Here is a 27,691-nt window from a genome sequence, read left to right as displayed (position 1 = left end):
AGAATAAAACTGTGGAATTTACTGAAAGCTTATGAGAAAGAAAAACACACTAACAACCTGCCACTTCAAGTCCCAGAAATGACATATATTTGCCTGGATGTTCCCATATAGGTCTCTGTTGTCCGCTTTATGTGGTTTAGAAAGAGACACATTTTGTGTTTTCTCTGTTGTGTTTGGTACCTGTCAAAACACAGCCGAAGTGATGCCTTGCTGTCCCTTTCCATCCGCAAAGACAGCTTTGAGTGTTGCTCTCAAGTTCCCGCAACCCAACCCAATGCTCGAGCACTAAATGAGAACAAACTCAAAAAGCCAGGATTCTGCCTCCCAGCTCCCCAAAACAAGGAGCTTGTCCTCAAACCAGCCACAACGAGCTGCCCGCACCTGCTGTGAACGATGCCTTGCACCCTCTGCAATAGGGCAGCTGTGTTCAAACAGCTCCTGCACAGTGACAGGGCTGCTTCTTCAAAGAATTAGAGAGGAAAGCCATCATTCTCACCATTAACTTTATCACTCAGTTATCAAGAACTCAATTATACTGAATGCCAGAAATTTTCAATAGTCAGAAGGCGTGCCAAGCAGCAAAGCACACGTGGAAGTTTTCTACAAGCTCTGTTGGAGACACCAGGCCCTTCAGCAGCGAGGTTGGTTCATTAAAACACTAAAACCAGCTGCCAGTTTCTGACGGTAGCACATATACAAGCCACAGCACCAGTGAAAGTGGAAGCTGGTGTGACCTGGTGCAGAGCCGCGTGCACACTGGCAGGCAGCTCGTTTGGCAGTCTTCAAAAAAAAAAAAAAAAAAAAAAAACGCCTGTGGAGCCGGTGGGACACACGAACACGAGCTGCTTGCAGCAGTGCACAAGGGATGTGCATTACAGCTGCGGCATTATTCTCCTGTAACAGCAACATAGCAGATCTGGTGAGCTCTGGAAAGCATGCTGATGCGTGATCAGCACGGCCATTTAAGTCTGTCCATGAAAATTGGTACCTTTTGATACCTTTTTGTAGACAACCATGTTTTATGACGCTGTTACACACACACACGCACATTCTTTTCATATTGAGGTTGTCAGCTTCTCTGATTTTATCAGAAAGGGCGATGCGCAGACCTTTAACGCCAGAAATGTAAAATTGCAGACTCCAATTCAAAGCCTAATGAAAACAACACCAGTACACCCAGCAGCTTTTGACACAGCTTTTAGCTGCCCTTTTTGCATCAGGAGGGAATGCAGAGAGGTGGAAGCTGCTCAGGCAGCCTGACTGAGAGCAGGCATGGTCAGGAAGAGCCCACATCTCCCCGGGGCCTCCGAAGAAGCCAGCAGCAAATGTGCCAAAGCACCTGGCAGAGAAAGCCAGTGCTCGTTTTCCCTTCTGAATACCAGCTGACTGCGACTATGAATGATTAGCTGCTGTTAGACATTAAATGTCAAACAAAAACAAGTCGGATGAAGAGCACGTGCAAAGATTTGGCTGCAAGCAGCGAGAAGCTGCGGCTTGAAGCACGCTAGTTCTGTTTAGCTCTCTAACCACAAAGCCTTCCACCGTTCAAACACAACTCTGCTCCTCTGAAGTCACAGCAGCGCTTTCAACATCTGCAAATTGTGGCCAGGCTACACCCAGAGGAAGCCACAAACCACACTCTCTGCTTTGTCCTTCAAACTTCAATTTTTGCAATTGAAGACTTAAGGTGTTTTTTCCAACCTTGTCAAGAGCAATTTGAACTTCAGCTTTAACATTTAGAAGCAACGGTGACCAAGGCTCTTTTTAAATTGAGCTCAGCTGGCTTACGCTCTCAGTTACAAGTGGTTTTACGCTTAACTTGGTTAATGTGTTCAGCCACATTCCTCGGGGCAGCAAAACACATTCCTCCCATCTCCAAAGGGCTTCGAATGAAAATCTGAAGAGGTCGTATCCTGGCCTCCAGCCAGGCCTCCAGCCACTGGAGCACAGCTGGCTGACGTGTGTGCTTCCACTGGAGGGCAGGAAGAAAGGGAAAAGGGAAGAGGAAAGAAGGGAGAGAGGAGCCACACGCAGGAACACTTCTCCCTTCAAATTTTTTTCTCTGCCTCCTGCTTACAGATCAAAGCAAAGGAAAACTGAAAGAAAACGCATCATGGCAGCGTAACAAGAAGAACAACGAACTAGCTTTTCTTTTCCTGGAACAGAACAAATTGTCTGGAACTGCCAAAAATAAATTCTGATTCCATCTCTGAGACAGTAGAAAATCCCATTTTCAGTGTAGATTTGCTCCCCCTCCCCTTCTTCTTTCCCTGTTTGGTTGTAAAAGAATTGCTGTTTGCTAAATAGAACTGCAAGAAATAGGAAACTCAAGAAACACATGTAGAAAAGCAATAAAAGACTCCCAGTCCCACTCCACCAGCAGACAAAACCATTCACCATGCTGGAGAGGCACGTTTCTTGATAGCTTAAAAATGAGCTTGTCACAGCCAAGTGCGACTTTTGCTTCCTTGTGTGAGGTGACTGAGCTGTTCCTGGCATAATGGCAATGGAAAACTAACACAGGACTCCCCCTGTTGTAGTTTTGATATTGAGACATGAGAAAGGGGGGTCAGGAAGGAAGTTCGTAGTATGAGGCCAGAGTGGTCTCGAGCAGCAGAGCTGAAGTTCATCCTCTTGCCTGCAATGGTCTCCCCTCTAACAGCTGTTAGTTACTTTAACATCAAAATCCTCAAGTCCCAGCCTAACCTCACGTACAATTGGGGAGGGGAAGGCAGAGAAAGAACCTACCAATTAAACAGATGAAGGACTGAAAAGGCAAGGACAATTTTGTATGTTTAACTTCCCTACTAGCTGTGTGGAACAATGTTCTCAGAACAGACACAAACCCGAGCCTGCCCAAAAGATTAGCTGGACCTCTACCAGCAAACCCAGCCAACAACAACTCAAGAGAGACATCAGTGCAGCACAACGGCTCCCTGCCTTCTGCAGGAGGCATGGGCAGGAGAACAGAAGTCAGCTCACTCCCATCCCCGCCTGCCTGAGCAGGAAAAGGACCACGCTCGTGCTGGGTACTGCGTCCTGTTGGCAGCCCACCTTCAGTTTTTTGCAGCTAGCCACTGAAGAAGAGGTGACAAACTTCAAGGCAACAAAAATCAGAGCAAGTTATTTCAACTGGAGAGCTGAAGCTTCCTAGGGAAGCACCAGACCTATACAGAAAGGGTTTCCTTCTGTCCTACTGTTTCGTATGTCCAAGCGAGAGCCATGAATTTGGGTATCGCAGAAGCACAAAGGATCCTTCAGTCTAGAGGCACTGCTGCTTCAAAGGCCAAACACCAACATCCCTGCTCTTCTGCTGGCCGTGCAGTTCACTTTCACACGTTAAAAAGTGATCTCTTGTGATCTCTTTATAAGCCAACAATGACATCTGATGTCACATCACCCACTGATCAGGAAACTGCTCTCAGATTTTGCTCTCATGATACTGCATTAAATTTAGAATCCAGTCTTCATGTAGAAGGGAAATCAATTTATACAATTGTATGATTTTGTATAAAGTCTCAATATGGGACATTTGTGAGTTAATATTATCACAGGGAATGCAAGATGTGTATGACTTCTTACATTTAAAGACTCCGAAGTATGTAAGCTAGCACGAAGTTAAAGGCAAAAATATCTTGAAAAGTTTCAGGCTGTAAGAAATTTCTGACACTGAAGTCTTTCTTTGAGCACATACAATCACCTGACAGTTACAGAAACAGTTACAGCAGGTCTCCTGCCTTTTTCCTCACCGATGAAGAGGATGCTGAACTGGATTCTTAATGGTAAACAAACACATTCACCATCCATCTTGGCAGTGTTAATTGACTCTCGTCTCACGGTAATATTTACTCTAACAACAACTGACCAACAGCTCAATGCCTAGGGGAGATGCTGGGGAAGCAGGGCACTCGGAGTACGCACAGGTACGATATGCCTGCGGGGCTTCTGATGCCAGCTGCCGCAACTGAAATTAAAACCTAGATAAAGGAGTAGCTTTCAATACTGTCTTCTGGATTTAGAGGTAAACGGTGGCAGATTACCACATAAGATTAAGAATAAATAGCAGCCTGGAGTGCTCAAGCCACCAGGCTATGAAGTCTTTTATAAAGCATTAATTCCTTGCACAGTTTTGAAAGGCTGTGTATGTTTTGAATTACTCACAGGAACCCTACCTACAACTTGCTGAGCCCAATTGCAGCCTGAGCTCTGAAACTGCTGCAAAAAAACACTCCTGGTGGGGGCTGAGGGAGCATACACAACCAAGAAAGAAAAAGCCAACTACTTGTCAAGTTTACCACGTGCTTTCTAAGGTCCAAGGTCTTTACAGTATCCTGCCACCTTACATGATCAGTTGTAAAATCCTGAGAGCAAGTAAAAAGGAGATGCTTGGGGAGAGAACAAATGGAATTTCCCCCTGCTTGTATGGAGGAGTCAGTCAGCTCTGCTACAAGAGTAGACATGGCTTTCTCTCCAGGTCAAGAAGCTGATCCCATACAGGCTATCACTGTTTTCTCCTTGTAGGCTTTTTTTTTTTTTTGGATAAGGGTATTTGTTAAAAAAAAAAAAAAAAAAGCAGTGTCCACTGGCAGCATTTAAAGGATGAAGAAAATGTGCATGCAACCTAGAAGCCTTTCAAGTAGACGGGGACAGAATACCTTACCACAGCTCACCTCAACTCCTTCCTAAAAATAAGTTTTAGCAGGGTGCTAGATAAGTGAACCCTTCAGAAGGCTGTAAGGTTAATGGAGACCTTTCACACAGAGAATCAAAACAAAGAGAAGACCATACTGAAGATTACACTCTCTCCTTACAGAGAGATGACTCAGTGCCTTATCACACAGTATTTTCAAATATAAATTAAACAAAACAGATTTAAGAATAGCAGCGAGAAGGGTATGTGTATTATGGCCACTGCGAGCCCCAGCATATTGGATACACAGATAATTCTTTTACTTTATTCCATGAAAACAAAGGAAAGATGTTCTTCCCAATGCTCTCTGCAGGGCCCAAGCTGAGAACAAAAATAAAACTCTGAACACTCTCATTTGGTCACAAGAGCAAGGAGAAGGGAAGAAAAGAAAGATAAGGGCCAGCCAGCTGCCTGCCTGATTTCAGCACTGCAATCCTATGACCCTCAACTGCATATTCAATGAGTTGGTGTCCTAGGCAAAGAGGAGAGAGGAGGAAGGCTGGGAGAACTCAGGCCACGGTGCTAATTCCTTTCCTGCACAAAGACAGTCTCTTGAGGACACAGGCCTGCCTCCTGTAATGTGATCTCATAGTCCAGGTGGGAGAGTTTCCTTCGAGGGAAGTTGGTGAGAAGTTCAAAGCGTTCATTGGGGTATCCTTTTGACTGGACATGTTTCACAAGAGCCTAGGGAGAAAGAAAGGCAAAGAAACATCATTTAATTACACAAACAAAAAAAAAAAATCACAAAAAAGTATTGCAAAAGTATCCTGGTTTCCTTTAAAAAAAAAAAGTTTGCAATCACGGAGAAAGAAAATTTTGAAATTTTGCATATAATATAGAACTTTGCTACTTTATTATCTAATTTGACCCTCATGTGGTGTGAGTAATCACAGAAGCTAATTACAAAGCAATCCTAACCTAACTGATTCTTTAAACAGAATATATACATAGCAATACATTGATTCAAGCAATCTGAATTCTACATCACGCATTCAAGCCACAGTAAAATAAGATATGCAAAAAAAAAATCAAAGTGCCCCAAATCAGAAGCCCCCTCACTTGCTTATTAGACATTACCCTTATTGAACCTAGATGCCACCAAGAAGTATTTTTGTCAGACAACACTGACAAAAATAAACGCTTTTTTTTTTTTTTTTTTTTTTTTTAACTGGAATACTTTTTTTCCTGCCTTCAAGCATGTATTTTTTTTTAAAGCACTTTTTAATTCATCAGCTTCTCTGCCTAGAATAGCAATCAAGGCAGGCTACAGAGGGCATTGGGATCATGGGGTACCAGCCTCACAACCCAACACTCAGATGCATCAGGAGGAGCTAAAGCCCATGCTACACAAGAGGTTTCCCAATTTCCTTAGCAAACACAGCAGATTAGAGGATAAAGCAGGAACAGACAGGGACAGAGAAATGGAGATTGGCTAAGATACAACAGGGAGTACAGCAACAGAGCAAGACGGGCAGACTGAAAAGTCGCAGGTTTTTGAAGAGCTGGAAAAAATAAAATAGGTATGTATTAAACAGAAAGCATGAAGAAATCAGGAGCCCCAACAATCCTGTTCGCACAGTTTTGGTAAGTAACTTAAGCTAGCAAATTAAGTGCAAGGAGGTAAGCTAGCAGTGTTAAACTTCTACCAGGACTAATTATTCTGCCAACTTCCACTTGCTATTTAGCTGACCTGCTGGGACCTCAGCAAGCCAGCATACAGCAAAAAGTGGCTGCCATCACAGGGCTGGCAGTTACTGTGGCAGCTCATACCCACAGGGCTCAGGAGATCACTGGCTGCTGTTCCTTTTGGCATTTCAGTTCTAGAAGGAAAGCTGGCAGAGATACAGCGCTGACCTGACACAAGATGCAGCCTCCCACCCCAGCCCGTGGCACTGCTCTATTATTTCAGGGGCACCAGGGCAGCTGGAGTGCCAAGGAGAGAGGTGTTTGCAAAGGTGATGGGCTACAAGGATGCGTGGGGCTGTGAAGGATCAGGTGGGAAGCAGGCTTTGGTTGAACCCCTGAGCTGTCAGCTCAAGGAGCTGCAGGAAGAGGTCAGCACGTTCTGCTGCGCCGGGGAAGATGAGCAGGAAAGCAGCAGCAGGATGCTGGTGGCAACACTACGTGGGCAAGAACTGAGGCTTCACAGTGCAGATGGAATAGGATGACCAGAAGTAAAACTCAAACACACACAGGGAGAAGAGCAACTTGGGGGATAAGGTTCCCTGACGACTCATGACCTGTGGCAATAAAAACAGCAGCTTTCCCATCATCTGGAAAAATAAAATAAAAAATCAACTGAAAAACAGATATAAAGTCTTGTTAATAAATGGCAAGGACAAACAAGTTCCACTGGAATTCAACTGAATCTACTGGTCCTGCTCAGTAAATCAAAACTAGCAAGGAGAAGCAGTGAACATTGCAGGCAGGGACACCCTTCTGGGGGGACTGAGGTACCAGCTGCTGACCTAACTCCGAGTCTTGGGAAGTTTGCTGCTTGCTTGAAGCCAAGACCCCTTGATGCCAAAACTCCTTAACAAAGCTCAACGTGTCTGAAGTGCACCCTTGCAGCAGCAACAGCAAAGCTGGGCTGCATCAGGAAGAGTACGGCCAGCAGGTCAAGGGCCACAACTGGAACACAGCGTTCAGTTTTGGCCCCCAAATTCAAGTGAGACAAGAAGAAACTAGAGAGAAACCAGTAGAGGGCCATCAAAGCGACTAGAAAATTGGACATGTATTGGCACGTGAGAAAGGCTGAAGGACTTGGGCTTGTCCAGTCTAGAGAAGAGATGGCTAGGTGGGAATATAACAAGTGTTCTGACACAGATGATGGTATTTCTTTCACAAGGATGCATGGTGAAGAGAGACAATGTACAGAAACTGATCTGCAGGAAATTTAATCTGTTTATAACAACATAAATGTTTAACATGAAAGAAATTAAACGTTGGAGTAACTTTCTCAGAGCAGCAATGGAACATCCTTTGCTGGAATCACTCTAGACTCAGCTTGACAGGGTGCTGGATAACCTCGCCTACAGCCCTGCCCTCAGAGGGTTACACCAGATGGTCTCCAGGCATCCTCTTCAACATGGGCTTTCCCATGATTTGATGGCTGCAGAACAGCTCAGAAGGTAATCTGCACAAAGATTTCTTACCAGTTCATCAGAATGCACAGGTAAACCTTTGGGAGAAGGAGACTGTGGCCCCAACCTCCTCTTTTACCTGGACTATTCTGCAACAGGCTTTGCACATTGGGATGCCTGTGTCTGATGAGGAAAGTAAGTATGTTGGACTGCCTTTTCAAGCAACAAGGATAACCCAAACTCCTCACAAACCAGTATACCAAAAGATTTGGTTCAGTTTACTGCCCACATCTTGCCCCCGTTTTAAGGCCAACCTTTCCTGCACACTCTATGACACTTGCTAGAGAATGGAAGTTATTCAGGCAGCCAAGCAGCTATGCAGACAAAGTGCTAAGCTGCTGAACAGAGTGAAGTCAACTACTTACTGCACACAAAGAGCAACTGCTTCTACAAAAAGGCAGTTTTGCTTTTTTTTTTTTTTTTTTTTTTTTGCCTGGGGAAGAAAGAGTTACAGTAATATCAGAAACAAAGATGTCCTGGAGATAACAGTGCATAAAGCAGCCACTCTTGATCAGTAACAATGCAAGGATTAAAAAAATCTGTCTTCAAAAATAGTTTTGGTGGGAGAACAATGTCAACGTATCAATTAAAACTTTCAAAGTACAACTGTTTCCTTATACAATTTTCTTTTTATAGTTCTGGACAGTTTTAAAATGAAAGCATCTAAACTGAAAAAAAGCTTGGAAACGATGCTCACAAAACAACATCTGAGACTCTGCCTTCGTTTGACTGAAATGGCTTTAAAAGATTGCATGAGTCCCACCACATCTTTTAGACAGGTGAGAACAAAAGCTGCCTGTTCAGTTCTATAATAAAAACAACACATGCACATCTCCACCAAACCTTGTCTTACCTAAATTCCTCTGCTACCTGCAGAGCAGACAGTGAATAATCTACGTGCTGAGATTTGACTTATTTTCCAATTGTCAGCTACCACAGTCCATTAAAAGGAGTCAAGCCAGAAGTTCGGATTATTGGAAAAACTTCAATTTTACACCTATATATCATGTAAATTAATTCTCTAACCATGGATTACTAGCACTTGTGCACAAAAAAAAAGTTAGTTGCATATGCAACGGTAACTTAAATATTCAAAAGTTCCCCACGTTTAATAATATATGCAACAGACTGCTTTCGGAGAACAGTTCAGATATAAAAGAGACCTTGAAAAGATCACACAGAGATGACTTCTATGGCAAAGCAGGAAGGAAGGTCTGACACAGGAACACTGGTTCCTACTATAAGAGTGTCTCCTTCAGTCTTCCTTTCATCCTCAGGGCTCCACAGTCACCTGCAGGCAGTCTGCATCTTTTGAATGGTTTTGAGACAGCTGCTGGTGTAACAAAAAAAGACTTTTTTTTTTTTTTCCCTTTTAAAGCTTTCAAGCAAAAGAGTAAAGATGAAAACATGACCCGGAGAGTACATTTCTAGAGGTTTCTGGACTCTTAAGTCTTATTTTCTTTAAGAGATGCAAACATTTTTCTTTAAGCACCTTCTGAATCTGCATGAGGTCTCTGAAGAGCTGTGCTTTAGTCTTCCCTTAGACTTCAACACCGAGCTTTTGAGTTCCTTACACTAAAATGAGCTTTATTGGCCATTGTGTCATGAAAACAGAACGGCTAACAGGAATACAGTGAACTCTTTACACACTGCTTCCAGATGAGTGCCTGTGAAAATCTGATGGAAACACCATAAGTATTGACCTCTCCAGCATAAACAAGACAGAAGAACAGTTGAGAAGGACACTTGAAGCACGGTGATTAAATGCTACCATAAAGTCTGTTTTGGGAGAGCTTTCTCCAAAGTCTACTGTCATCCATATCCAGAAGGGAATGCGGAAGCATGCTGAAAGAGATGGAGAACAAGAAGCAGGAGTTTTGCCTTCGATTTCACCATTGTCTGCCCACGGCCAGTGGCTAAATGTTTCAATTTGAAGAAAAGATAAACGAGTGAGCTGAGAGTATTTTATGGTAATTTAATGACCAATGCAAAAGCTATTCGGAGTCATATTAGATAGAAAACTAGCAGCTTGGGGACTAAGAAAGATATGCAACCTAAGCAGCAATGGAAACATACAGAGCCAGCAGAATCTGTTGATCACAAGAGAGGAACAACAGGGGAAAAAACACAACAGAATGACAGTGAAAGTGCTCCCTGCTAGTGCCTTTCACTAGATCTAATTTCATTAGTGCCACCATAGGAAAAGAAATTCTCCAGTTTCAGCTTTCCTGTACTCAAACAAGGATTCCAATTAACTCCACTCACCAGAAGTTTAGCTTGTTCGGGCAGTGAAATTTGTTCCCTCTTTCCATCTGGATACCTTAGCATCAGCTGTGCCTTTGGTCCTAGCATAAAGGAAGTTACTACAAGTTAACAAACAACAAGGCAGCTGAATGGAGCTCTTCTGTAGATTTTAGGTGGCACACTGCATAGGATAGTAGGGTTAGGGACTGGAGACAAATACAAAGCTTTTAGCACACGAGGTTTCAGTCTGTGAAGACATACTTGTACTGCATGTGTTTAAAATAAACGTATCAAACTCAGGACTCTTGGAAGAGTTCACAGTACTGACCAAAATCAGTCAGTGTTTCCAGAGAAAAGCATACCGTGCTACCTCTGCCTGTGAGACCACCTCACAACGCTGCACCTCAGCTCAGAACCGCAAGGAGGAACAGAGACTCCTGCGACTTGTTTGTATTAGCTGAAGTTGCACCGCTAAAACTCAGTCCGGACCCTCAAGGCAGCCAAGCTGAGCACGAGGTGGGGCTGCTGTCATTTCATTTCTCTCCACCACACCAGTAGAAGCCCTGTTATATGCATCTGCATTACAGCAATGTGAATTTCACTCACAGACAAGGTCTCAAACTAAGAAACTCGAGCTCAGTGACTAACATGACTGCAGCATCACTGCATCAAAGTGCTGCTGCCGGCAACATGAACCGCCCAAACGTCTAGTGCCAAGGAGGGAGTAAGACAGAAGAAAAGGTTTAGCTTTTCAAAACGAGGGCTGAAACTATGCTCATCAGTGTAAAGACTTTCAGAAAAGAAAGCATTAACACAGGTCACTATAAAAAACAAACAAACAAAACAAACGACAAGGCCACTTACCATTCACATCTAGGCCCTGCAACGTACTTTCAGGCTTGTCAGTTGACTCCTCCAGTATCCCTGCATCAATGCAGGGCAGTACTCTGTGATTTGATGTTGTTCCAGGCTCAGTCCTTGCAGGGGGCTCAGGCTGAGGCCTCCGGCTCTCCTCTTTTTTGTACCCCAAGTCCTTGTGTGGAGACTTCCTCACCTTGGCAGGATTCTCCGATTCCTCCTCCTCCTCAGATCCACAGACAGAAATAAACTCTTCGCTTCCAGAAAAAAGCTCTGACTCAGACTCCTCATCTGATCGACTCTCCTGCTTGGCCTGCGAGGAATCGAAATGTGTCTCCTGTAACGAGGCTCTGATAGCAGCTTCCAACTGGCTGTCCTCACTGGCATCAATGAGACTCTCCTGTTGAATACAGACACAACATAAAGACATTAGAATGGTTTTAGATACGTACTGAAAATCAAGAGGACATTAAGTTGCTCCAAAAGAAAGCTACTGAAACTGTCATGAACAAACAGCATGGAAAGCTAGTCATCCTGTGACTACTTAATGATTCCTCCTTGGAGTTTCATACGGAGTAGTAAATCTTCCTTCCACACACTCACAATTCTGTGCCTGTTAAATCCAAAACAAACGCTGAAAGTGCAAAAATAATAACCGAGGAAAAAGGGGAGAAGTCCATGGTGCATCACTGCTTTCATTTTTGCATACTCTTTCACTAATTCATGAAGTCTGTTTATACTACTGAATTGGAAGTCAGTCCAGCTGGATACAGGCATACTAGATTTTCTTCCAGGTTTCTGCAGTCCTCATACTTACCGAACGAGAGCATTTTTGGGGAGGGTTGGTAGAATGCCCATCCAGCTGTCCATGCTCACTCAAGAACCCAGTCACTTGGTCTAAGAAAGAAGTCACGTCCAGCTGGTGCCACTCCACTAGCTTCTGGCCTAGGGAACGTAAGTCACCATAAAATGTATTTTTCAGCAACAATTGTCCTAAGACTGCAGCTTAACCATCAACAATCTAATTTCACTACTGTGCAAGCATTATGCAAGAATCCACTTTCGTGGAACTGCAGCTGCCTACAGGCCACCACCTGATAATGACAGAACTTCCTCTCTTGACCCCCTTCAAAAGGTTCCACTCACGTACAGACATAAATACAATCTGTATTTAGTTCTGCTAAGGGAAGGTGTGCAGAATGGTGTAGTAGGCATCAAAAATTAAAAAAACACAAAACGCTAATTTTATGAAGAAGCATTTGTACATACATGTCTGCTTTGATTCTGCACCTTGGCAAGCAGCATTTATTTCCATAAGTAAAGTGCTGAGAACTTCAGTTTCAACAACAAAAAAAATTGTTTTGAGGTGGTTTAAGTCAAAACAGCAAGAAAACTCAGCTCTAATGAAAGAAGCTATTCCTTCAGTCCTGAGAAGCATGATACCAAACCATTAATACAATTTGCCTTCTACAATGATAGAAAAGGCAAGGGTTCTGTCACTCAAATGGAAAAGTTCTAATTTCAAAATAGCTCGAGGTAAAGGTGTAAGTTGGCTCATTTAGTAAAACAAACAAACAAACAAACAAAAAAACCCACAGGATTATTGATCTGTATTCATGTAATAAGTACGTTGCTTTAATTATTTCTAAGATATTTTACTCATCACAAGATTTCAATCAGCTTTTAAAAGGCCACTTCAAAAAAAAAAAAAAAAAACTGCACCAAAAACTAATTTAAGAATTTTACCAGCAGGTGGTACTATTTTCAATTTTTAAGCAAAGTATTTGATAAACGATACCAAGTACCATTATCAAACATAGAATTTCAGAAAGCCTTGGGAGTTTTGTTCCTTTAGTTCTTCCAGAAGTTCTTTCACTTCTTCAGGGACAAGATGATCTCTTGGAGGACAAATAAGAGAACTGAGATGCTTTACTTGCAACGTAATACATATTGCCAAAGACAGTATTCTAGCCTACAACTGTATACATAAACTGCGGGTAACTGTTACTTGTCTTACCTGTCCTGGGATCCAGGATGGAGACATAAGGGAAGTCTGCTAATTTATAGAACTGTATGTACCTCTGGCCCTCCTCACTGTCATGGTACACCTACAAAATACCACATTGGAAGCTAGTTACTGAGGGGAGAGGGAACAAGAACTCCAACTTGAAAATGTACCAAGTTTTTCACTATTTTACAATGTATGCTCAAGTGGTATGCACATGTCTCAGCAACTTCTGCAAGCTGAATACGCACCTCTAATGGTGTGTGTATTAGAGCTTAACTGATATTTTTTTTAACTGACATTTTGGATCCACACTGTGTATGCACTAGAACACGCAACCATAACTACAAAGGTTGTCTCTTCCACAGTTCTCCAAGAGAACCACAGCAGTACCATTTTATTCAAAGAAGTCTGTTTTCGCTGTCCTATGTATCAGGACATTGAGTTACCCGTGTGGCTCCATTAAGTTTCCCACCTGCCAAAAAATGAAATGCTCCCGGATTATGTTCTTCACAGCCTCGTTGCTCCAGACATCACGGTTGAGACACTGGCACGCAAAATCTTGCACATTCTGAATGTTTATCATGAGCCATTTGTTCTGCATCTGACCACACTCCTTGGCCTGTAAGCAGAGAGAAAAGCTTGATTAGTTAAAACCAAAGAGCTAGATATAAACAATGCCAGCAATGATCAGTGATGGCTTCTAACAGTGTCAGATTTTTCACCAAAACCCCTTCACAGTGAGAAAGATGGACAGAGCTAGCGCAAAGGCATCCACAAAACAGAAAGCAGGGCTGAAAGACCTGCTCAAATGAGATTGCTTGAATTACAGAATCACATCGATCAACAGAGCTGCTGGATTTCAACAAGCCAAGCACAGAGTGGGAAAGCAGCTTTAGGACTGGGGTGGGGGAGAGGTGAAGGGAAAGACACTGAATTAAGTATTTGTTCAGGGAAGGGTGTAGTCAATCACACCAATCTAACAACAGAGAAAAGACCTGTTCACTCTAGAGATAAACCTGTGGAACATCTTCTATTTAAATAGCATAATTGACAGAGGACTTGCGTAAATGCAACAGGACCACCTCTCTCTTTTTTTTTTTTTTCTCTCCAAGTTTTGAGTTGCTCTATTACTGTACAACTGCCAAATTAGACATCCTTTTCTGATGCTCGTTATCCAGACTGCAAGTTGGGAGGAAGACGGGAAGGCGCAGGAAGAAATCTTACTGGTTTGAGTCACAAAGCTGGCATAGTCTGACTGCTTGGTTGCAAGTTAATGGTAGGAGTTTGATCAAGAATGTAATTCTGATCGCTGAACTGTCATACCTGTTGAAAAAAAGAGGGCTATATCAACAGAAGGAATGCTCTTACCACCTGGAGAGACTGGAACTAGCATACGAGCTTCCCTTCCTTTTTAAAAAAGTATGCATTTATTTCTAAGTGCATTCACCATCCTGCTGGTAATGCACTTCACAGCAAAGCCAAGGAATTAGAACGTTACAGAAGATTTTGCTGTTTTGGGCAGTAGTTTGTTCCCCAAACCAAAGCATTTATGTTTAAGGTGATTTTTAACCAGTGCACCTTCGATAGTCAGTCTATCTGATGCATGATAGACCCGCGAACCCCATCCACTTAGCTCAATGAAGTTCAGGCCTCAACACTCCTGTTAAACCTGTAAATGTTAAACTCTAAGCTTGCTTGTTGTTCAGGTCTGTAAAACATACTCTGCATGGCCAAATGACCTGCAGAGCCAAACAGCATTTTACTCAAAAAAAAAAAAAAAAAAAAAAAAAAAAAAAAAAAAGCTACAGAAGAAAAAATGAATGCAGAAGTGTGGAATGTTCCTCCTGTTGTCACAGGGGACCTCACACCAACTAGGTATCACTAATATTGCCATGTGAGAATCCTGTGTTTGCTCACCAGAAGGGAGAAACAAGGCAGGTGGCACCTAAGTAACTGCTAAGGGTCTTAGTTATACTTGTGATGCCTTTATTTTAAAGATTTGTTTTGAGCTAGCCGTGGGATTTGAGGACTAATTCCAGGCAATCAGTTTAAGATGAGGCCTAGAGGTACTGCCCAGGATTAAAAGGGAACGTATGTCAGTGTGTAAGGTCAGTTAATCACTCTGCCTTTGTTCTAACAGAACCCAGATGGCACTGAAAGAACAAACTCAAAAATATGTAACTAGCATAGCTGAAAAGTGTATCACACTCTTCTACACTTACTTTGTATACTTTTTAACATTATTAAAAACTTGGCTGTACCTCTCCTCCATCCAGCCACTGCAGGCAGAAGGGTACAGGCAGGAAATTCCACATGACTTTTTTGCAAAGGTAAGTTTTCACCTGGAGAGCAGGTCCAGCTCTTGAAACTACTTTTAACTTCCTTGTAAAAACAACAGGCTTCACTCTGAACGGTTAAGAGGACACAGTTACACTGCTACCATCTCTCTCACACACACACACGCTCTTACACAGCCACTGCTTTTTTGGAGATAGAGGGGGAGCGTGGAAGGAAGAAATAGTGTGGGTTTAGAGATTACATTTGTGGATCACTTTGATGAACAACCAAAATAACAATGCAGGGCTCAAGAGCTGGCTTGCATAGCCTGAAAACTGCCTGATGGCTTTAGATCCACTGTTTCCTACATCCGTTCCCTGCTCTCACTTCTCCTTAGAGGTACGAGTGCCTGGCACTTCACAAACAGCACCCAAAGGGTAAGTACAGAGCAGCTCCTTGCTGCAAGCATTCCCACTCAAGCCTTTGGCAATCAGGAACTTCCAAAGACAGACGCTTGTTAGATACAACAGGACAGACCCCCAGAAGACCAACGTCCCCTAAATTCACCTTTCCCCTTTTTACCCATCCACATTTTTTTATCACTACAACTTATGGCAACAAACCAGCCATCACAGATCTGGCTAGACAATGTGGGAAACAAGCCTTGTGTTACGCTCGCTACTGCCTCTCCCTGGAAACTCTCGCTCCTGTACTACTGAGAATATCATGGTTTATCATTCGTTTGGCTTTTCTGAACCATGTATGGCTCATAAATTTTGCGCTGGCTCTTTCTCATCCCTTTGCTGAAATGCACTGCTCCCTTCAGTCAGCAGAGAGGAACGAGGAAGTGGAGCCAGCATCTTGTGACCTTCCAGACATCTCCTAGTCAAGCATGATTCAGTTTGGAAGACACCAGGTGACACAAAGTCAGAACAAAAGATCCGTCTAACAAGAAACATCCTATTTATGTCAGGCTTCCACCTCTTGCCTGGGCCAGCACAGGACAGGGTGCTTTTCACCCTCCTTTCACCAACCAGCCATTCCTTAGCCCATGGTGCATCTGCAGGCTCCACTTATGCCAAAGGGCAGCCTAGAAGCACTTTATGCAATAATTGCACCATTTGAGTACAAAATTAGGTTAGCTTCCAAACTATTACTGCTTGCTTCACACAAAGAAAAAAGTCAGCATCAGCTGTAAAGCAGGGAGCAGCTAAAGACATTTAACTTGTAGATGGAGGAAACTTCATACAGATAGGCTTGTAACTCTGCAGCGTCACAGCTACTTTACAGAAACCCCAAAATCCCGATGAGTATGAAGTACAGAACTGCACATGCTAGAACTGTCTGCTCCCAGGACAAGAAATGCAAGCTAAGCCAATTTGGTGCATACCCCCCCCAAATTAACAACACATGCATGAAGAAATAAACACCTACAATCCCAGAGAGCAATCTGTGACCTCAGAACAAAACCAAGCTGCTCATTAGGAAGCAAGTTTGGTGCGTTGCTCTACCAATTTCTACCTAGCAAACTCTATGTTAAAGAGATAGCAAGTGTGAAGCTTCATTTGAAGCTCAATATTAGAGTCAGGAAATAAAAGCTAAAAATCCCTTGTGCAAGCTTAACTGATCCTTAACAGCTTAATTGTACAACCACGCAACGGTCCGCAGATACAGACTTTTACTGGCACTGTTTTGAAGGTCTGAAAGTTTCTCTGAAATTCCCTACCAGGGAAAAAGGGCAGTTCAGGCTAACACCTTACTGGCATATCAGTTATTTGCCTCTGGTTTATTCAGCCCTATTCCACCATGGGCCATCAGGTAACTGACATCCACTGCCTGGCCCACCACGTTCAAAAGGGCTGCAGGATTAAAATAAAGTCTTTTACAGATTTTCCGTATCAATTTTTTTTTCCCCCCCTCTTTTACACTGTAATGAAGTTAGCCACACACAGCTTTACAAGTGTAACGATCATACTTCTGTATTTCTGAAGCACACTGCTCCTTGATGGAGCTCAAGTTAAAAAAAATTAATGCTTGTGTAACACTTGAAAATTTCTCTTTGATGAAATTTAATTCACATCTATTCTTAAAGGCTGGTATTGGAGAGTTAAAATGAGATGGCAACTTTTTGCAACTTACTGTTAATAAAGGTTTTTGTGTGTGTTTGAAGGGAAACTAATTTTCTCAGGCAAAACCAAGGATAAACGAATCTACCTACTAAGCTGGAGCACCTAAACAGGAGCAACAAAAGATGGACAACAAAGCTGCATGAAAAGCTTACTAAGACCAGCCGCCACCACTACGGCTAAGTTTGAATAAAGGCATAAATATGGATGGCACACTGTAGGCAGACTGTTCGTGCACACCCCTCCAGAGCTTAGAGCACATCACACACCAGTAATAAAAAATAAAACCACAGATTAATACTAAAATACAAGAGCTTCAAAACAACAGGATTTAGTCTTTGGTACTTTGGAATGGGATAAATATATATAAACTATATAATAGAGATGTTATCTAAGTGTACAGAGAAGGAAGAAGCCAACAGCAGCTTGTTACAGGTGAATTTTGAGAAAGATTCTGGTCACTGGGTTCACAGGAGGCCCCACATCATCCCAAGCTGAAGCAGTACAGCAGTGCACAGTCATAAAAGGTAACACGAAAAGGGTAATGGTCAACAAATTGAGAAGCTAAGATTTTTCTTGCAAGAAAATTGAGGAGCATCAGTTTGAAATGAAAGGTAACAAATGGGACGAGGAACTGGACAAAAACACAACAAGGTGAATACTAATACCATGAAGTGTACGTGTCTCTAAATTTGGGTTACTACAAAGAACAGGATGAGGTGTGTACATACAAACCCTGTGTTGGTTTGTTTTGTTTGTTTTTTTTTTTTTTTAATCTACACAATGGAATAAGAGTGCACAGATTACAACAATCAAACCTTTTGATCAGCTGCATCTTCCTCTGAAATTAATTCTGACAGTGGTGCATGCCATAGTCAACATTGCTAAAGTCTTGATGTGTTTTCAGCAAGACATGAGGAGACTCGCACACATCTTAGATTCCTCAGCAGAGATTACAGGGTGCTTGCTGACTGCATATACACTCTAGTATGGAGCAGCACTGGCTGTTTTATGTGAATTCCCTTTCTGGGTCCCTCAAGCCACATTTGCTTGGTTCACAAACAGCTCTGAACCACAGGCCTGGTCAGGATCATCAGTTGGAGGACAAAAGACAACCTTGTTTGAAGTAAACCCTGAAGCACATATCATGAGGCAGTGATGCCTCAGCACCAGCTACTTGAGCCTGCTCGTCTGCTTCCATTGCGCCAAATTACTTGCTGAGGTAGACTTGGCTATCCTCTGTCAGCATCCTTTCAAACCTGGAATTATGTCGTAAGATTAAATATATGGAGGGCACTGTCAGGCCACAGAACTGGTGACAAGCCAACTGATCTTTGGTGATTCAGGAAGCACAAAAAGAGAGATGAGGCCAACAGGATGGGGAGCTGGAGCCTCAGTGAAGGCAGCACGTCTCTAAAAGTTCTGCAGCAATATTTCAGCATGGCATTAGAAACAAATGTAACAGCGTAAATAATGTTTGTTCAGCTCACAGTCAGATCTCCAGCACCACTGGCAGTGTCTGCACTGCCCCATTTGGTCATTAGTTTGCATTCTCATGAAATCATCTCTAACACTCAGCTACTTAAAGGTGACCAGGCAGACGCTGAGTAGTAACTGCGGCTTTCAAACAATATCTGGAAGTTGGGAACTCAGAAAATAAAGAGATATACTGATTTGCATAGTCTCTAATCACTAACTGGGGCACTGATCCAGATAGTAGCGAATTCTGACTAGACCCCCAAGAAACGCAACAAACAGAAAAGGTGACACCTGAGATCACTGAAATCCTACAGCCCCCTTAGCGTTCCCCTTCTTACAGGGACAATCTCTTGGACAGTTTTTCCATCACGACCAAAGGCAGAAGATGATTGCTGTAATTTTATATACAAACACGACTTCTACTGAAGATAAAGTTGGATCTTCATAACAATGCCACGCCCAGATACATTTACAAATACTCAGGTATCAGAAATCATTCAGCCATGTTAGCAAAACTGCATGAGCTTTCTAGCTGGGCTGGGCTGCAAATTATATGGCCCCTTGCAAAGCACTTACTCACCCATTAAAAGACATCTTACTTCAGCTATTTCTATTTCATGCTGTCCAAAGATGCTTCAAGGGATGCAATTCTTCCATTTTTACCAGCCTCATTTGTGCACAGAAGTCTTTCAGTGAGCACTATTTGCCATGCTGGCATTTAAACAACAAAAAATGCGGTCTACAACCATTAGTTAAATCCTTCAGGAGCCACCAACATTTCCATAAGCACTGTATCAAGTATTTATCACTATGTGGTCCTTTGCAACTTTCTCATCAGCCTACATACACGCCAACAGCCTAACCCAGGGCTTTCACACTGTACGCAGCCACCACAGACGGAACTTCACCAAAACTTCAAAACTTACCGTTTCGAAGCTGCCTTTGTGCATCAGATCAATGGGAGGCCTGAAGAGGTCTGCTAGAGTAGTGAGTTTCTTATCTACTGCCCCTCCATTTCGTAGCTCCTGTTCCTGTCGAACTGCACAGCCCCAAGAGGAAACAAAGCTGAATTAGACAAAATACTCACATGATGGATTTACTACTGACTTGACACTCATACACGAAACTTTTTGGCACCTACATCACAAGGTTGGTCCACACTGAGTAACATTTAGCTGTTACTTAAGGCAAGAACCCCACTTGTCCCAGCTCTCTCAAGCAGTGGGAATTTATTTAAATACATCTTAAGAAATGTAAGTATCAGTGGCAGTGGTCACGTGCCAATATTTGAAAACAAAAAAATGTCCACAACTTGTCCCCCATGATGCTTTTAAATAGAGAAAATTGAGCTACACTGTAAGATCATAGCTTTACTCAAGAGTATTTCTATTTCAACGTTTGTAACACCTCAAGGTAAAACAATGCCACAGAAAGATTCAGTTTATGTAGAGAGATCACAGCAACTGCTCACCTATATGCATTATATGCAGGGATATAATGCAGTTTACGGAACCAAGCCATTTGATATGAGGAATAACTATCTCATAACTCCAAAGTTCTCCATTTGTGAAAGGAGTTGCCAAGGGGCCACACCATACAAGCCACTTTGGAGCAAACACTGGATCCCTCCAGGGATAGAAGTATCCCTGTGGAGCAGGCCTGGAAGCCAGGAAATAACATGGACTTCTCTGGCTAAAACGACTTCTTCAGAGATAACCAGGATAGTGCTATTAACCCATAAAAATTTTTACCATGAAGCGCCATTAGTTTGCATCACAAAAAGTTTGCATCACAAAAGTTTACACATCACGCACCTCTAAATGTTTTTGCTATAAGAGAGCGGAGATGATGAGAAAAAATTTAAGGGCATGAAGTTGCTGTAGATTCTGTGTTTTTACATAGCTGCCAATTACTTTAGTACCTGACTAGTTACTACTGCTGGAAACCCCTGACCAGAGCTGTCAGGAGAAAGCCAGCAACTACAAATAGTTATTTTTTCAGCATCCAGTAGCACCTAATAACTCAGGAACCTGGTCCTTGGTTAGAGCTCTTGAGCACTCCCACAACATTAGCAGAAACAACTGGGTAACAGCGCAAAATACCTGGTATCTGTTGCTGTTAAAGAAGCCTGTTCTGTGAAACTTAATGGCTTAAATAACAGCCAATACTTTGCCATTTGGAGATTCTGCATATGAACGAATAGACAGTGGTAAACAACAATGTGAATTTTCACATGATCCTTATGTGTGGCCAAGAAAGAAGCCTCAGGGCTACTCAAATTTAATTCAAGTGCCAGAAACACCACTGGCTATCCAAGAAAAATTCAGTGGATGAAATTAAATTCTACATAGCTATTATATTCTTCTCCATTTTTGATTCTCCCTAAAGCAGAAAAAGTGTTTTTTGAAAGTTATCAAGAATGTATCTGGCATACCAAGGCATGCTGAATATACCTTCGGATGGTTTTACTTACATACCCCGGGCAAATGTTTGGACCAGCACCCTTAGTACCTGCTTCATATGTCCACTACTCAGTACTCTCCCTTCAGCCATTCCATAACAACTTAAGATTGCCCCCAGAAATAAAGTAACAACCTTAACTGCACCCAAAGCACGTGGAAAAGAACTGTCACCAAATGGTACTGCCACAACAAGGAACAGCCTAATAATATTTTTCCAAAATAACTTTTGCTACACAGTAAGCAATTAAAAAACATTCAATGACTGAAAACTATCATAGCCTATGCCGGCAATTAATTTGCAATCATACTTAGAAAGAAAAAAAAAAAAAAAAAGAAAAGGAAAACCTCTTAAGTACTGATCTGCAGACACTTACTGGTTTCTGTTTGAAAATCCCGAAAGCCATCAAATATTGAGCGCGCAGGTCTGCGTCTTTTAGGAGCTTAAAAGAAAAGAGTATTTAAATAATTATTCCAAAGGTATTCTATCAAAAGCATTACCTATTAGTACCTTCCATCAAACATTGAACAACAAAACAGGAATTCAAAGTATGACTGATGTGGGAGTAAAATCATTAGGAAAGGCTGGAGGAGGATGCAGACAAGTAGTTTGTGAGACCCATTCACTCCTATCATATCCTCTGTCCAGCAAACCTTACCACAGAAGGAAAATGGATCAACAGTACACAAAAATTTAAAGTTAGCCCTTGCAAAAGAATACCTTCCTTATTAAGAAATGCATTTGTTTCTTCCACAAATCATTTCCACTCCTTTTTAATCTCTTATCCAGATCCTATCTTTGTCTGCATTGGCGATAGCCAAGTTCTTCCACTGGATCCAGTGTCACTGCCTGCAAGGAAACCTTCAGGTGGGCACAGTGGGCCAGGCAGGTAACTGAAGTACTGCCTTACAGCTCCTCTGAAGTCCTATGATACGCTAAAAGCACTGCAGTTGGGATGCAAAACAAAACTACCCGCCAAGATTTATTTTAACTATTTGTCCGCTTTACTTTGATTTGAAAGCAAAACAGCTTTAAGAAAGAACTTTCAAAGCATAATTGTTAGAAGACATGATAAACATTAAATGAATTACAGACAGCAAGATAAATACAACATATACCCACCAGAAATGTGTAATGTGTGGGAAAAATCCATTTACATTGAGGAAGCATGAAATACATACAGGTCACAAAGCAAGTACCTCCAAACCTTGTTTTTAGAGATCTTTATGGTTTTGCACCCGTAGACAAGAGGTGCTGCATGCACTGTCACCCTGTGCCGCATTAAGGGCAAGGAGAATGAACACAGCTCTTATTTCTTGCATAGTGTATCAAGAAAATAATAAGAGCGTTTTGCACAGCATATGAGGAAATTGAAAGTAACCCTGAATGAGGAGCACGCCTGTGAGCAGTGCCTGTCCAATTCCAGTAAGTAATGTTGCTCTCTCTCCTAAAAGCTTACCGCAAGCACAGCCTGGTACAGCCAGCTGCAGCTTCAAACAGCAACTGAAGGATCACTTCAGCAAAGCAACATTTGCCTCCCCGGGCTTAGCTACAAGCCCAGTGCAGGTGTGCTGTTGGACTTCTCTGATTTATTTTGCAGTGCGAGAGCGATTCAGCGTATCTGGCAGAGCAAACAGACACGGGCTTTTCAATCAGAAGAAAACCTAAAACATGACCTCAATATGAGGCTCTTACAACCAGGAACTGGAATATTTCCTGCTTGAGATTAGAGCTGAAAGGACCAATAGAAGTAGCTTTCCAGTGTCAGCTGGGCTGCCGGGCTGCTTCGTGCTATAAACAAAAGTGGCATTAATGAGAATATTAGCACTGGTGGATGAGACAGAGCCAGGAAGCTACCACTGATCCCCAGATTGCCTCGGTAGGGCAGTCAGGGACAGCATGTCTGCGATCAGTGTGTGACAGGCGGGTAGAAAAGGATCAGGCAAGAGGGCTGGCAGATCATACTCCTGCACTTTGTGGGTTTGTGAACCCACAGACATCTCTAGACCATTGTCAAAGACTCTGCTGGGTCACAAAGAAAGCAAGAGGAACAAGCTGGTGCGCTGCCTTCAAAGAGCCCTCACCAGGTCATCTTCTGTAACCACCTCTCAGCTTGTGCATCCTGGCAAAAGATGTCTCCGATGTTGAGAACAGGATCAACAGAAAACCAGTTCCACAGTAAACCTCAGATTTGATCTCATGGCTCTCTCTAGCTCAGGAACTAAACAACTGAAAACAAATTTCCTATGGGTACAGGATCACATTAAAGACAAGCACTCGCATGTCCTTCCTTGTTAAAAAAGACAAGATTCTTAATCCAGCTGACGTGTTAAAAGCCATAGACAGCCTGGTCAACACAAAAAGGACAAAGACTCACAAGGGAAGTAAGTAACAAAAAAAGAGGGAACTTTAGATCTCTATACAGAGGTGGACACTATACATAATGAAAGGATAATGCACCTGGTAATCTAGTCCTGATAGTGAAGAATTCAGAGCATCAGTGCATTAGCTAAGTACTAACCAGTGTTTTAGTTAAGTACGCAACAGAAATCAGTATTTCCATTACCTCTTTGTTTATAGCAAAAAATGTTTCAAAAGCAGAACAGCTTCAGAAAACAAGAAAACTATCTGTGTGATAATTTTAAGAGCAAATTAAATTATTTTAACGAAGAAATGGATAACACGATGAGTAACAGAACAGTTCAACCCTTCCTCATGGATCTCTCTGAGAAGCATCCATTTGTCCTCTCCATTTTTACCTGTCAGTCAAATCCCCAGCTTGGACACTTTTGCAGCAGTGTTGCACAGTTCTGACCCCCCCCAGAACACAGATGTGTACTCATCATTGCTAATTGGCTGTTGCCTCACAAAGTCCCATGAAACAGGAGCTAGCAAATTGGTACCACTGGGAACATAGCAGCTCCAATAGGCAAGGTTTTAAAGAGCACCAGTGTATTTCCAAGTACGCAATCATTTTACACAGCTGCACAGTTGCAGCAAGAGAAAAACAAGAATAAAAATATGTACACTGTTTTCTTTATGTTCACCAAGTTCTGCTCTTTTCTTGTTACGTAAGCTCATCTCAAGGTATTTTAAGAAAACAAAAAAGAAAACAAGAACACAAGCCTACCTCCAAACAAGGGTTCAGGTTCTACTAAAATTTCCTGTTTTTGAGGAATTGGAGCTCGTACTTCATCCCTATCAAAGAGGAGAGAAAAGTGAGAGATAATAACGTTCCACGTACTATGTAAATTATACCCTGTTGCGCTTCAAAGGCTCCTGCAACTTGGATCAGCTAAGGATGCTGCTGTATCATTGCACAGAATCAGAGATTTGGGGTCAAAAGGGACCTCAGAGGCCATCTATTCCCACTCAAGGCACTGAAGCAGGACTTAGTACACTACGCGTTAAGATCTGGCATTGATCACCTTTCTACATCTTGACATTAGATTATACGAATCCTTGGGTGACTTGATCCCAGACTTTGTCAATCTACTATTCAAACATTTTTTCTTCTTTAGTAACTTCCTTAGAACTTGGAAAAGTTTATTAAAAAATAACAAAGGCTAATTTGCCAACCTCCTGTCATGTTTATCTACATAGAGGGGAAAAAAAGATTATTGGTTACTACAAACTTTCTCCTGATGGAAGACTTTTTGCCTCCACTTTAAACTCATGGCCCTTTCTTTTTCCAGAGGAAGGAAAACGAGATGGTCAAAATTGTCATTTCCCTCCATGCAATTCTGAAGCAGTTATTTGCTTTCGTAGCTGGGCTCCTTCGCGTAACAGCTTAGCTGTGTTTACAGAAACTGCTAGGTAATCTGAAATTATGCCTGGGAGAAGAAATAAAATCACAAGGGCTACAAAAAGTATAATTCACCCAGTACCGTCACCTAGCCCATGGGTCTACTCAAAGGAGCACATGGGCTCACACAAGGAAATCCACTGCCACATCCTGCCTAGGAACTACTCCTGAAGCACCCTCTTCCCTGGACTCTCCAAAGTCTTAAGCGTGCAGTTTGTGGCTCTTGGCCATGCAGGTTTCAAAAAGTAACTCGTAATGTCAGCAAGATGCACTAACCTTGCTATTAACCTCCACATCTTTGATTGCTGTTGTGAAGCTAGTTATTCTCCATTTTGCATTTGCATATTTATTTTTCTCTCTTCCTAGAAGTAACACTAAGCTGACCAGCACCTGGAGGGTGTCAAGTATAAAAAAGAAAGTATTCCAATAAAAACTCGAATCGTAAGTCACTGACGTGCCAGAATTTGTCTAGAAATTAAGAACTCTAACACCTACAGATACAGACTTTTAACTTCATTACCTGTCAGGTTCAAGCAGGGAGGCACTTAAACTATAAAGGTTAATGCTCAGACAGTTGTTTAAATTTATACATGTGCTTCAGAAGTATAAGCAACACAAAATTTCTTTAAAAGTCAGTTGCCTTATCCTTGAAGTGGAAGACTTTCAGAAAGACAAAAGCATGGCTAGGTTTAATTTAGACCTTTTAACAAATGTGACTTGATACTAATTAGCTTCCACTCAAAATATTCCACTCATCCCAAGCAGGCACATTAACAGGCAGCACTGGAAGACTCTCTGCCATGCTGAAGTGCAACAACACTTTCCTTTATTGGCATGCGATGTGTAAGACACTAATGCAGATTTTGTGGTTGCTTATTCCTCTGCACATTAGCGTACACAATCTAGCCATTCCAGTGCCAAATCTAGCTACTCCTAAGAGAACGCAAGAAACTGCTTACAAGCAGGACTGAAGTCACTATGTTTTATAAGAACCAAAACAATGGAATTCTCCCAGCAAAGCCAGAGTGCTGTAGCAATTTAAAAATAAAAATCTCTTTCCATTGGATCCCCACTTTAATGTTTCAAGCTCTATCTGTAAAATCAGTGTGCATAACTTACAGAAAACTTCTGAAGTACACGCAAGAGAGACCAGCTTATGTAATAAGAACAGCTTATTTATTAAGAGAAATATCAGGGCAATCAATTGAACAAGATCATAAAAGAAGCACGTTATTACAGTGAAGTGACAGCAGGTTAGGAGAAGGAACAATCATTTTATTTGTTCTGCCTTCCACTGTTGAATTCCTTAGACAGACAATTCACTTATACACAGATACGTTCAAGTACATACTCGGTGTGCGGTCGAACAGAAGACACCCCTGCAGAACTGGTGCTTGGCTCCTCTGCTATGCCTCCACCATCCAGAAACATGGTGACAGCCATCTCCAGGTTGTTGTTGCATGCTTCCAGCATGTGTTTTCCCACGCTTTCGCTGGCACCTGTAACACCAAAGGAGAAATTAAAGCATTCTTCAGAAAGCGTGTTGATCGGCAGCACTGGGCACAGCTAACCAGCACGCTTTCTCTCTCACAGCATTAACCATCAGAGCCGCTCACCAGTTGCCATTTATCCCTAAGGCACAACTGTAAATTGAGACTAAGACATATCTCAAGGGGGAACGGAGTGCCCAGATAGAGGACAGCCAGGCTTCTGCCTTCCATAAGTAGAAAATGTAGTGGAAGCCATACAAAGAGGTTTAGCACAGTCTTTGTTTTTTCCAGATACTTTCCTGGTACAGTTTTCCAAACGTTAATAGGTGTACCCATCTTGAGTTCTGTTGTGGGATACAAAAAAAAAAAAAAAAAAAAAAAGGAAAGAAAACCTGACAACATTCTTACGGGGTGAATACTAAATACGGTGCTAAAGTTATTTACCCATCTACAACAGGTACTTAAAGAACAGATCCCCTGTTTTTCTGAGTGCTCTAAAATGTAAAAGCAATGAGCAGAAGCTCAGTTCACATAAGAGGAAAAAAATAGTAAACAAGGAGAAAGCAGTACTTGCACATGCAGTGATTTGTGTCATGACTAACGTTTATTAAAATGGGCCCAACTAAATCTGCTCTTTTTCTTGTTGCTCAGGATGAAATACTGCTTATCAGCACCACGGGTAGCTCTTTGCTCAGAGGGTCAGCCTCTGCCCCCCAAAGCTTACTCAAAATCACTGTCAAACAAAAGCACCCTCATCAAGGGAATCTCTCCTGTACCCAACCTTCTAAGAGCCTACTTGCTACAGCATCACCCTAGAAGTAGCAGGCTGCCAAAGAGTTTATTTTCATACAGAAAAACTGGTACAGAGGAAGAGTAGCAAAATGCAGCTGAACCAGTTTGGGAGTAGCTTTTGGATCTGTAATAATTCTTAGCAAGTTCACTACAAGTCACTGAGCTGAAGCAAACACCGTTTTCCCAGCATCAGAGTAACAGCTAACATGAGAGAAACACAATTATTTTTTTCATCAGATGCCTGAGATTTTTCAGAGAGTTCTAGATTAAACAGGCTGATAAGTAAGAGAAAATACACTTCTAGAATTGATTTATCTCC

The 27,691-nt window shown here is 42.2% G+C and overlaps 1 protein-coding gene across 4 annotated transcripts in view; it reads right to left on the bottom strand.

Moving 5' to 3' along the window:
- Positions 1-788: 788 nt before the first annotated feature.
- The window catches only part of UBXN7 (UBX domain protein 7), a 28,796-nt gene continuing 1,893 nt past the window's right edge, over positions 789-27,691 (bottom strand). For 2 of the 4 annotated variants that reach the window (XM_082767016.1, XM_082767017.1), the window contains exons 2-11: positions 26,442-26,589; positions 24,416-24,483; positions 21,662-21,727; positions 19,752-19,864; positions 13,416-13,562; positions 12,953-13,043; positions 11,753-11,880; positions 10,942-11,335; positions 10,099-10,178; positions 789-5,374 (exon numbers count right to left, since the gene is read on the bottom strand). In XM_082767016.1, the coding sequence (XP_082623142.1) occupies positions 5,213-5,374; positions 10,099-10,178; positions 10,942-11,335; positions 11,753-11,880; positions 12,953-13,043; positions 13,416-13,562; positions 19,752-19,864; positions 21,662-21,727; positions 24,416-24,483; positions 26,442-26,589 (1,397 nt within the window). In that variant the 3' untranslated portion in view covers positions 789-5,212. Of the gene's footprint in view, positions 5,375-10,098; positions 10,179-10,941; positions 11,336-11,752; positions 11,881-12,952; positions 13,044-13,415; positions 13,563-19,751; positions 19,865-21,661; positions 21,728-24,415; positions 24,484-25,366; positions 25,481-26,441; positions 26,590-27,691 lie in introns of those variants that run through there. The other 2 variants (XM_082767019.1, XM_082767018.1) reach the window with 2 other exon arrangements.

This window comes from Aythya marila (genome assembly GCF_965140915.1).
Source record: "Aythya marila genome assembly, chromosome: 9".
Taxonomy (NCBI): Eukaryota; Metazoa; Chordata; class Aves; order Anseriformes; family Anatidae; genus Aythya; species Aythya marila.
This window is presented reverse-complemented; position numbering and strand designations above follow the sequence as displayed.